Source organism: Anguilla anguilla, chromosome 8 (assembly GCF_013347855.1).
Source record: "Anguilla anguilla isolate fAngAng1 chromosome 8, fAngAng1.pri, whole genome shotgun sequence".
Lineage (NCBI taxonomy): Eukaryota > Metazoa > Chordata > Actinopteri > Anguilliformes > Anguillidae > Anguilla > Anguilla anguilla.
This window is the reverse complement of record NC_049208.1, coordinates 35,178,469-35,190,405: the sequence shown is the minus strand read 5'-3', so window position 1 is coordinate 35,190,405 and position 11,937 is coordinate 35,178,469. Positions and strand designations below refer to the sequence as shown.

Genomic DNA, 11,937 nt, shown 5'->3' with positions numbered 1-11,937 from the left:
AATCAAAACTTCTAGAATCATCCTCAAAACTGGGAGCATCAGAAGGTGAGCTGAGCCTGCTATCCAATGCCTTCGAGTTTCCCTGTTTCTCGTCGGTTGCAGCTCTGGACACGAGGAGGCGTCTTCGCAGTGAATAATCCTTTTTATACGTTTTTGGAGTTTCACACCAGCCAGAGGAAAATGCATTTTCTTTCTTCATGTCTTTCCTTGGACTTCTTTGTGCATCTTTTGCTCTCAGTCTATCCTTCTTGGGTGTTGTGGAGTTGGAAGATGTGCTATCAATAAGTACATGGTTTTGTGGGAGCTTTTCCTTTGACATCGCACACAAATGCAAACAGTCAAAAGAAAAAGAGTTCCCTGTATCAAATTTTGTTTCCGATGTCTCCACTTTGGAACTGTGAAGTAATTCTTCATATCCACTGTCATGATTTAGTCCAGGGTGCTGGTCTTTTAGGCTTTGAAAAACAGTGTCGGAACTGAAACTCTGCTCCATGACTCTGGACTGCAGGTAGACCGAGTTGTGAACCACAGTTAAATGTCACTGAAGGAGGAGAACAAAAAAAAGGACAAACTTTTGTCAGCAGAATTCAAGTTTTGTTCATTTCCCCCCTTAAGCTTTCATTGGCTGAGTTAATAAACGGCAACTTGAGGTAAGAGTACGTCTGGTCACCATTGATAGTCTACAGTTACACGCAAATGAACACATTGCCTTAATAAACGCAGTAGATAATAGAAGAATGAAGCAAACCGGTAAACTAGCTAGCTTTCCATTTATCATAGCATTATTTAGCTTATGATATTTGCTTGCGCGTTAGCTAACGTTAGTTAAGTCTCCTGGCTAGCCGTTCAGATTCATACCAACGTTTGCAGAACAAAGAAGAGTTCGCGTGAGGACGCTGGAGTGTCAAATGAATTTGTAATTTGTATCAGCACAGGGAAGATGTTAAAAAACTAGTTTAACGAATTTAGTAGCTATCTAGTTAGCTATCTTGCCATGGAAACCTCCACAGCGGTTGTCATAGCTGTGTTGAGGTGCGCGTGCTGTTTCAATTTACTTTGCTAATATGCAACCTGCCTTTGAAATGTGTGCCCGTACAATCAATGACTCCGATTCGCCCGCTCAAAAAGCTCAGTCTACCGCTAACTTTGATCCGCAGATGGTTGAGGCTACCCTCTGCTACTAGGCAACAGAGAATTTAAAGGGGGTGGAAAGGGGACATGTTGGTTAGCTAGCAATCTACGTCTAGTTAGCTTGTGACAATTGAAAGAACACAAACTGGTCAAACTGTCGGTTTCTCAGTCAATTAAACTGAGATGATTTGTATAGAAGACTTCTCACTACGTAACATTAAGTAAACTACCTGGGAAATTACTATACAATTAGTGTTCTACCTCGCTACTTAAGGGAGCGACGTATACTTGGCTAACCAACGTTACCATTGTCTATCTAAACTTGAGTTTACATATCTAATCTAGCTATCATTTATTCATATCTGGCACTAGACTAACTAAAGTTATAATAAGGACACTGTAGCTACGTTACTAGCTACGAATAATGAAAGTATAATAATAAAATTCACTGCTGCTCGGACAAGCTGGCAAGCTAAGACGCTAGCTAAATTTACCTTGCTAAGTTTAAATTGAAAGTGGTTTGCTGAATTAGCTAGCCTCGCACAATCGGCAATTTCAATGAAACTAGTTACATCAACACTACACTGCACTACATTCAGTTTCGTAAGACAAAAAGCAGGCTTGTTGTTTGGAGCATTTGTACTTACATATTCCTTGTAAGGAAGACCTACATAGGGACTAAAGCTGGCAAATCCTATCGAGGCTTCTCCATGGTGGAATCGTAGATAAAACACGTTAGTTTCCCTTCATTTAAAATCTACCTTCCCTGATATGACGCACGAGCACGTTCAAATTCCGTGCGCTGTATTTTCATTGGTCGATAGACGACCTCCTACTCCTCCACGGAAAGGAAATGTGATGAACTCTCCAAAGCAAACAATGGATGTGCCATTTCCATAGAAAGACAGATTGTTAGATACAAGTCTATTTACATGGCGCGTCTCGTGTAGATCGTGTCGTTTTGATTTAACCTCTAAGAAGCGTAGTTGTATCAACTCATTTTATGAAAATAAAAGGATATTCTAGTGCGTCAGTCAGGTTTTATTGGACTTTCATAAGATGGATTTGAGTTCCTGTGGTTGCACATCAACTGTTCTGACAACAGTGGATTCTTGCTCAGGGTGAGAATTGCTGGAGTTGGCTACCTAGAGCTATGTGAAAATATTACCACATCAAATTAAAGTTGCCCTAAATTCACACCCAAGTGCTTACAGAAACAGCGGCAGTAAATAAAAGAACTGACCAAAGATGGGAGGAAAATGACCCCAGTTTTTTTCAAGCTAATCACATACAACTCAATGTGCATTGCCATATGTCCACTTACATTTAAGTTATGATCAATATAATTGACCGATTAAGGTTTATTGTGTTGTTCTGCACTTCACCACTTCTTACATAGTGAGAGACAGTCATTGCTTGTTTTGCATGGAAACCAGTTGTTCCTCAGTCAGTCTTTCATTCCATAGTCCAGTTTCTATGAGTAGTTTGTTGGCACCTATGCGGCTAAATGGAGGACTCTTAATTATCAGTTCAAATTTATATTCCACTGTTTCCAATGTCACCATGGCGTGTTCCTCCTATGACCACTCAAGCTGGACCGGGTCGAATGTGCATATGAAATACATTTTAAATGGCAGTAATATTTTAAAACCTTCATGCGGATCCTTGAATATTTAGTTTAACCAAACTGTATAACCAATTAATTGTGTTCTGAATATTGGTAAAAATAGATGTTTATTAAATGTTTGTTTATTTAAATGTTTCTAAATAATATGTAGGGATTTTACCGGTCTCTGAAGGGTTAAAGGTTATCAAATAATTATTTGGCATTGATCTGCTCTCCAGTGAAGATGCTGGCCAACCTTCACAGATACATGTGTGTGCAAATGCAGACTGCAGTATGTGCTTCATTCCACACAAGAGTTTCTGATAATTGATGATGATGATAATAATGCTAATAATGCTAATGCTAATAATAATAATAATAATTATTATTATTACTGGTAAAATAACTGGAGGAGGCTGTTAAATCACTGGAAATGTTGTTGACGATGTAGTTTTTCTTTGTTAAATTTAAGGCAGGATGATAATTTCCTTTTGTATTTTTTCATTATTTTCTTTTAATATTTTATGTGGTATAACCAACTGGTTGGCTTTTGAATACAGATCTCGTTTTAGGGCCAATAATTTGAATGAAACATTATTATTGTTTTATTACAAACAAGCATATACTAGGTTAAAAGATGCATGATTCAACATGGGAAATATTACAGTACCCAGTTAAAGGTTCTAAAGCTCAACATGGAATGTTTGATGTAGAACTACAAGTTGACAATATAGTTAAATGCATTGAACACACACACAAACTGTACCAGTCACTTTGATTATGTAATCAGGATGATATAAGATCAAGATGATATCTGAAATAGTCAGGGATGTGGGTTCAATTACAAGACAGGCCATAGATTTTAAGGTGACCTCAAAAAGTATAATTCATTAGGCCTTTCTATTATGATATAAGCATTAGCCCACTCAGCATTGAAAGCAGTTTGCTCCAAAATAGGTAGTATAATTTTTTTTTATTACCCGAAAGATGCCCACATCCAAGACAAGTGTCCAACATTGAAATTTAGCTTAATTAATAATTTACAATTAGGCAAGCAATTCTCTTCCTCTGTACCTGTAACATTTTCAGTCAATAAGCCAAACTGGACAACAATTTTTGTGTCAAGTAAAAACACGCATTCATACAAAGTGTCAACGTGTACCCACATAGGTTTAAGAAATTACATAAATCTAGACTAGGAAATGTATCTTCTTCATGAACACTTCATTTAGAGTTTAGCAATTATCCTTCCAGAACATTCTGTTCGTTGTTTCTAGTTTCCTACCGAGAACACTTAAGACGCGGAATACATTACAGTTGCCGTTTGCCCCTTTTGTGCTGCGAATCCCATTGCTTATAACACCTGTCAATTAAAAAAGGATCGACTTCCCATTGGATTATTCTCATTCTTCTCGTAGAAACATAGGCGGTGCTAGTTTCCAGGAAGAACTTTCTCGGGGAACCTCAAGAGCGTGACTACACGTTTAACTGCTCTTTTAATTAAACTGTGCTCGGTTGTATTTGTTTTCTTTAAAATCAATTAGCTGTAAACATGGGGGATGATGAAGAAAAGTATGATGGGATGCTGCTTGTTATGGCACAACAACACGAAGGAGGAGTGCAAGAGGTAGTATATATAAAATGATGGTTTTGATGGGGGATGGGGCTGCAGCTAGCTAGCTAGCTAGATTGGTCGCTGGTTACCGATGCATTTTTGGGTTGAAAAGTCTAACTATCGTAGTTATTCCGGGTTTATTGTACACCTGAGTGACAATAAATTGACAATAACCACTTCTTTTGGTCCCCAGTACTCTCATTAATTGTCTAACAAACGGGGTTTCTCGCTAACTGACTCTCTAGCTAGGTGTTGGTTAATTGGCTAGTACATTCACAGTAGGCTACATGGTAACATATACTGACACACAGTCTGTTGTATATCATCTACTCTCCTATCAGCATAGGTTCGTAACTACAATTCTTTTCTAAGTTGTCTTTGACGAGCTATCGACGTTCGAAAACAAAACATTAATATAAATCCAACTTCACCTCAGTCTATTCTTACAAATTACAAATGCACAGCAAGAATGTCTATCTTGACAAGTTTTTAGTTTTGTAATGAGACTGAAAACCCTTTTTCTCTCAAGTAGAAAGCAATAGCGTTGTTTTACGTTACCTTTTTCTTATCGAGTGAAATTTTACCCCATTGACATCTTAAAATGATCTCACCTCATTGGAAATAATTTTGTCTTATTTAGCAAAAAATAGGACTTTCGAAATATAAGACTGACATAACTTATTGAAATTGACAACACTAAATCTACGTTGTTATTTTAAAGCATATCATTTACAGAAATAAATTAATACCAGTGGTAAAATCACTGGATTTGGAGTTTTCTGGATACCTTGTGTTCATTTTGTATTGGCTAAGACGTCTTGTGAAATCACCCACGTTTACCTACCAGAGCCACACTTAAATATTCTAAATCCTATTTTATAGGATTTGTAGGATTTAAATCCCATCCTCGCATGTTTTCAGTTTCATCCATACATGTTATAAACATCCATCCATCCATCCACTAGTCCTTCCAGGGCCTGCATAGTGCTAGGTTTTGGTTGGCCTATCATGACACATTTTCTGGTCCTTCTTTTCAGGGATTGGTTAGAGAAAATCAGTCTGCAGTGGTCATGTGTCCTGCATATGGGCTGAGATTCCACTGTCATCGCTATCAAAACCCTCGTTTTAATGGTTGTCCATTAATATATGCTCCCTTCAGTGGCTTCCAGTGTACTCAAACTGCGTTCTCTTGCAGTTGGTGAACACCTTCTTCAGTTTTCTCAGGCGAAAAACAGACTTCTTCACTGGTGGAGAGACTGGGGCTCCCGAGAAGGTGAGCTGTCTGAAGTGGTGTGGACGTCAGGTGTTTGTGTGTGTGTGTGTGTGTGTGTATGTTTGTGTGGGAGGGGTGGGTGGTTCTCTGCTTTTGCAATGGAGCACATTTTTAAGAGAAATTTCCCATGCTCCCTCAACCCCTCTCTCTCTTTTTGTTTTTCCATCCCTTTCTCTCTCCCTCCTCCTACAGCTGGTGAAGGAGTCCTTTGCTCACCATAGTCAGCTGGCCCTGAAGGCCCACGGGGAGAAGATGTCAAAGCAGGAGAAGGAGAAGCGGGACAAAGCGGAGCGGGCGGCTAAGCTGGCGGAGGAGGAGAAGAAGAAGAAAATTGCAGACAAGGGGGAGGAGCCAAAGATCATGGAGTTGACAGACGAGGAGGCAGAGAGGCTGCAAACAGAGATTGATCAGGTGTGGTGTCTCCAGCCTATGTGTTAGCCTGGGACTCCCAAATGCAGATTTGAGGTTCTGGTGTTGGTCTTGACCAGAGAAATTGGCTTTTGGTCTCATTCCGAGGCAGTGCAGTGTACACTCATACATCAGATGTAAAGGTGTCTGTCAGCATTTACCTTAGAATAAAGTCACAGTCTTTGTTTCTCGACACATTCTCAGACCCCAAGGCCAGTTTCTTTGTCTCTGATGTTATATATGAGGAAGGAGCCAGGCTTCAAAAGTTGTTCATTCTCGGACTTAAATAATAAACATAGAATCTCTGTCAACAGGGTCAATACACTCCCATTCCAACATTACTATGTTTTCAATGTCTGTTTCATCAAGAATTACTTGCACTTAATCTTTTTTTGTTATATCAATTACTACTGCATGGTATTTGCTAGAGAATTTCAGAGTAACTTTATTTAAGGCTACAACAGCATCATGCTCCATGGAAACTGAACCTTCAGCCTTTTGGTCCTTAATCAAAAGTTTGGTCCGTGAACCAAAATGCCACACAAATGTATATGCAACGCTTTGTTAACTCCTTTGTTAAACCGAGTAGTGGTGTTAACAATTTTTTGTTGTTCTTCCCTTCCATATAAACAGAAGAAACTGGAGGAGAAAACAGATGACCTTCCAAAGGACACCTCAGAGCTATCAGCAGCAAAGGGAGACAAAGGGGTGAGAGACATCGTAACCATCAAAAAAGCACATCAAGTCAAGACTTCAAGTTCTTCACAAGGCCTGCTTTTCTGATTGGACATAATTTAGATTGTATTACATCTTCAAATTTGGGTTTTTCAAAACTGGAAAAAGACCATTTTTGTCCATATTGCATTTTGGTAATCTGATTCAGCCTTTAATCAGTATTGTGATGTTCCAGTTTTTGTTTTCAGAATTTAAGGGAAGAGGTTGACAGTTCCAATGGAATATATATAAATAATCTTGATCCTAATTGGGGTAGATTTGAAAAGGAAGGTAATTTAACATGCAAGTTTTAATTTTATTAGTCCGATGATAGTAAGGGAATAAATCTTTAATTATGGTGCTCATTATTGCTTGTAGCACTGCACATTTTTTATTTGTTACAGTGACAGTGATATAAAGCGCTCATTAGCTCCAAAGAAAAAACCATTTGACATCAATAAAAAAGATCAAAACCGAAATTCTGGTTACCAAATTAACATCAATATTTATGACTTAAAATGTGCCTTTTCTGTTTTTTGTTTTAAAATAGTTTTTTAACTATGTTTTGGTTTTAGGAATGAAAGTATGGAGGGTCATTAACTGCAGATGCATATCTAGGTCACAGTTTTCCAATATTGACTTTTGAAACCGGATTAAATTCATCCCAATCAAAATGATCCTGGATTGCAAACTGAATCTGCATTTTGCAATCCAGGATCATTTTGACCAGGCCGACTTTCATGCAGCTATATTTTTAATCCAGATTTGGAAACCCAGGCTACAGGATTCGGCGATATCCAGCATAGGGAAAATGGCCTTTTGAGTTCTGTGACCTGCAGTACTTTCCCTGCTTGGTTTGTGCTCTGCATTGTTTGATCTGTTGACCTCTTTCCCATCCCTGCTCCAGTCTGACTCCGAGGGTGAAGAGGATGAGAAGGACAAGGGGAAGCTGAAGCCCAATGCTGGCAATGGGGCCGACCTGCCCGACTACCGGTGGACACAGACCCTCTCAGAAGTGGATGTATGTCTGCTTGTTCTGCTGTAATTGAGGGGGTGGGAGGGCTGCAGGTTTTTATTGCTGGACTGGAACTTGTCTTTATGAAGCTGTTCGGTTCTTCAGGGAGGATGTACAAGTAATTGTTGGAATCAAATTATGTCTTTGATTTACAAGCTGAATAATGATGACTACAGCAGTTAGGCTATAGCAGGGTCGTCCAATCCTGTTTTTGGAGATGTACCATCCTGTAGGTTTTCACCCCAATCCTAACAAAGCAGACCTCATTCAACATCTACTAATCTCGTTGAGCTGCTAAGTATTACAATCCAGGTTGAAATGAAAAACTAAAGGATGGTAGATCTCTGAGAACATGATTGCGCAGCCATGTAGTATAGCACGTTGGAGGACTGGCAGTTTAAAATAGTCCCCCCCCCCCCCCCCCCCAGCTGCTGGTGCCGTTTGGTGTGGGCTTCCGGCTGAAGGGGAAGGATGTGGTGGTGGACGTGCAGAGGCGGTCCCTGAAGGTGGGGCTGAAGGGCCACCCGCCTGTGATCGATGGGCAGCTGTACAACGAGGTGAAGGTGGAGGAGAGCTCCTGGCTCATCGAGGATGGCAAGGTGGTCACCATCCACCTGGAGAAGGTAGGGGGAGAGAGAGAGAGAGGGAGGGAGGTGGAGCTGCTTTAGTGCTTGTCTTCACCTGAAACGGGGAGGGGTGGGGGTGAGGTTGATGCCTCATTTTGAAAAATAGTTCCATGGTCCACTATTGCTTGAAATTATTTACAACTCTTTCTGTGATGTGAGAATATAGTCCAATATGCTGACTGAATGACATGCCTCCCTCCTTTTTAGATAAACAAAATGGAGTGGTGGAACAAGATTATGACTACAGATCCTGAAATTAATACAAAGAAAATCTGTCCAGAGAACTCCAAGGTAATGACCTTAAACTATTTGTTATTGCTGTGTTTTGTCCATAACATCGCACCGTTTTACTTATCGGAATCCCTTCAGTTTTTGCTCTGTTTATTCCTGTGTCTCATTCTTTCTCCCCCTCATGCTCTCGTTTCTGTCTATTATTCTTTTCCGCTCTCTCTCCCTCCATTCCCCCAGCTGTCGGACCTGGACGGGGAGACGCGCAGCATGGTGGAGAAGATGATGTACGACCAGAGGCAGAAATCCATGGGTCTGCCCACCTCCGAGGAGCAGAAGAAGCAGGACATCCTTAAGAAGTGAGTCGGTGCGCGCGCTCAACGCACAGGCTGGGCACCGCCGCTCAACGCGGGCCAATCGTTTTCTCTGCTCCCGCTCGTAAGGGCCGATTGTCCTGTACAGAGGACCTGTTAGGCATTGCTCACTTAGAGAGAGAGCACGTAGGCTGTGATGCAACTGGGGTTTATTAAGGGAAATGGCTGCTCCACCCACCCCCCCATGTTTTCTAGGTCTGTAGTAACAGGGTAACCCCAGGTCATCCATGATCACCGCAGTAAGATTTGTGACACACTCATTACCAGCTCTTTCCTGTTCTCTGAATGCTGTGGTTTTACCTCAGAGTCTCCTTTATAAACTCGAGGAGCAGGTTTCCCTCTTCTTGAGAAGCTGTAATCATTCAGTCAGTCTAAGACATTTATACTTGTGGAGGTCTTTGTAGCTGAGACACTTTTTGCCTGAGATTGGTCCCTTAGTGCTTCAGTATGGAGCTCTTTCAGAGTAACAGTACAGTGGTTTTAGCTCTAAGGTTTGAACATTCCCTAATTAGTTGGTCTGCCAATATTTTGATAGAACCCACTATACAATTGTTGTGGTTTCCTCATCTTGGTAAAACTGCTCAAAATGATAATTGTTTTCATAAACACTTTATCAAGATGATATCAAACATTAAAACGCATACAGTTCTTCTTGTACCGGGTGAGATGGTGGCAGGAGTGGTGTATCAAACTGTTTTCATAGCAGCTATGAAGTCATATTGTTAATGAGGCTTTAAGCGAGGGGGGTCAAGAACTTTGTGGAATACAGTGCCTTAACCCCTCCCTGGGGAAAGCATAATCAGCCCTGTACTCGAATGAATGTGGATGTGTTTTTTAATTATCGAACACACAGACAAGGACATTGGTGCACACACACACACACACACACACACACACAGACACAGAGATTTGACGGATTTTCTTAAATGTCATTGCAGGTTCATGTCCCAGCACCCAGAGATGGACTTCTCCAAAGCCAAGTTCAGCTGAGAGGCTTCTGGGAAGGCTGCACCCCCCACAGAGTGATGCCTCTGAGTCCATCTCCTGCAGAACCTCAAGCATGGAGCCCAGCACTACTGCAGCACTCTTACTTTCCCTGCTTGGGCTGGTGGAACTAAGATAGTTTATCTCTTGTCGTTGTTGTTGATTGTGGCAGGAGTTTATTAACCGTTAAGACTCAGTCTGCATTTATTGTTCCTGTCCATGACTTGATATTTAAAAAAATAATAGTAAATGTTCTGACCTTTTTAAAAAAAAATAAATTCAAACCGTATTCTGTTGTGCCAGCTGTCGGGTCATTTGTCTTAAGCCAGCATGAACATCCATCAATTCAGCACTGGAAAGCCTGACTGTACTGAAATACAGAAATGCTGCATGATCTATTTTACAAATATAACGTACAGTAAAACCCATTATATTTATAGTGGGGAGTGTGAACAGGCCTCTACCAAGCTTCCTTGAACACTGAGCTGGGAGAATAAATGCCCAAGCAAAGACTGAATAAAATGAGAATGACTTTGGAAACACAGATGCCTTCTGTCTAAATGTTTCCAGTGAGTAATGTTTTAGACTTGACCTTCAAGATTTGTACGTCTCTACATCTGAAGGGAGGCCTTCTTTGGAAAACATGTTTTTATTTAGTCTTGTGGTCACATGGCTGGTTTCCTATATTTACTGTAGTAGAAGATTGAAGCTGATTGTACTTGCTGAGGAGGGTTGACAAGTAACGTAGGCCTGTGAAGAACAGGTTTGTGTACATTGCATTAACTATATTAACTAATATATAACTAATTCTGAGGGGACAATAGAAACTGTAAGATGGAGATGGCCCCAATCTTGCCCTTTGAATTTAAGCCGGGTGTTTTTATTTTACCATAGGACTCTGGCAGTCCTAGACGTGTGTTACTCATAGCAATATTATTGTGGAGGAAAAGGTGAGTAGCCGTGTTCCGCCAGTTCATGCTCTCAGTGATGCTCACTTCTTTCTCTCTGCCTCCATCTTCACTGGCACTGGCTGCCATTTGCAACACAGCGACAAATAGAAACTGACAAACTGCACACCTGACCATGAGAGTGAAACGTGAGCTTCCTCTGCTGGACAACTACTGAATAGATAACTCCGCTCTGAGGTTAGGATTCTTTGCACTTCTGGTTTGGTTCCTGTAATTATGTAGTTTTAAGCTGAAGAAAATAGTTATTATTCCAGAACAATATAGATCCATATTCAGACACAGCGCTCTAAAATTTGAATATCATATCACTCTTTGGGTGATATTTTTCATGTAACTAGTTTGCATGGGTAGCTTCATAGGCAAGTGTATGTATGTGGGGCAGAAAATGTGTGCGATTGTTTAACATGCAGTAATGTAACTGTCCTGATAGGGGCCTGTGCAGCTTTCTGAAACAAAGATGTGTGTGTGAATATTTCTCACAGGCACAACGTCTCTCATACGGAAAAAATCAGCACTCATAGGTAGCCTTTTTGTTGGCTGGGCAGTTGATATGTCTTAGAAAAAGGCTGCCATTACACTGCTTATCCACAAGGGGGAACTTTCTGTCTTTTCAGTTTTGTAGGCCCGTGTTGGCTTAGTCTAATACGAGGGCTGAAAAATACATGTATAATGTTGACGTTAACACAAATCAAAATTAAATTACAATTCACAAGCTGATTCCATTATTATGTATTTTGAAATATTACTAGAGAAAAATAATAATATTGAAATACTAACACCACACCACAATATAAATTTGTCTACATAGGTCCATTTTTAAAATAATGTCTTTATTTTTTAAATACCTGTATACAGAATTTTTCTCAAAGCTACAATATGCTACAGAACCAAATTTTGTGGCACCAAATATTTGGCTATTTTAAATGAGGAATTTGGTAAACAGCAATACAAAATATGGCATGGCTTATTTGTGGTGGAGCTGTTCAAATTATGGT

General features: G+C 40.2%; 2 protein-coding genes across 2 annotated transcripts in view; one reads left to right on the top strand and one right to left on the bottom strand.

Annotated features, from left to right (window-relative positions):
- LOC118233086 (F-box only protein 43-like) overlaps positions 1–1,908 on the bottom strand; it is a 4,494-nt gene extending 2,586 nt beyond the window's left edge. Inside the window, exons 1-2 of the mRNA XM_035428443.1 lie at positions 1,779–1,908; positions 1–541 (exon numbers count right to left, since the gene is read on the bottom strand). The exon at positions 1–541 is cut by the window's left edge and continues 1,009 nt beyond it. Coding sequence (XP_035284334.1) covers positions 1–493 — 493 coding nt within the window. The 5' untranslated portion in view covers positions 494–541; positions 1,779–1,908. The remainder of the gene's footprint in view (positions 542–1,778) is intronic.
- A 2,261-nt stretch (positions 1,909–4,169) lies between these two features.
- On the top strand, positions 4,170–10,272 carry nudc (nudC nuclear distribution protein). The gene is made up of 9 exons (XM_035428069.1): positions 4,170–4,364; positions 5,548–5,625; positions 5,818–6,036; positions 6,667–6,741; positions 7,655–7,768; positions 8,191–8,385; positions 8,596–8,679; positions 8,857–8,975; positions 9,929–10,272. The coding sequence occupies exons 1-9, from the start codon at positions 4,290–4,292 to the stop codon at positions 9,978–9,980; spliced, it is 1,011 nt and encodes a 336-aa protein (XP_035283960.1). The 5' UTR covers positions 4,170–4,289; the 3' UTR covers positions 9,981–10,272.
- The last annotated feature ends 1,665 nt before the right edge of the window (positions 10,273–11,937 follow it).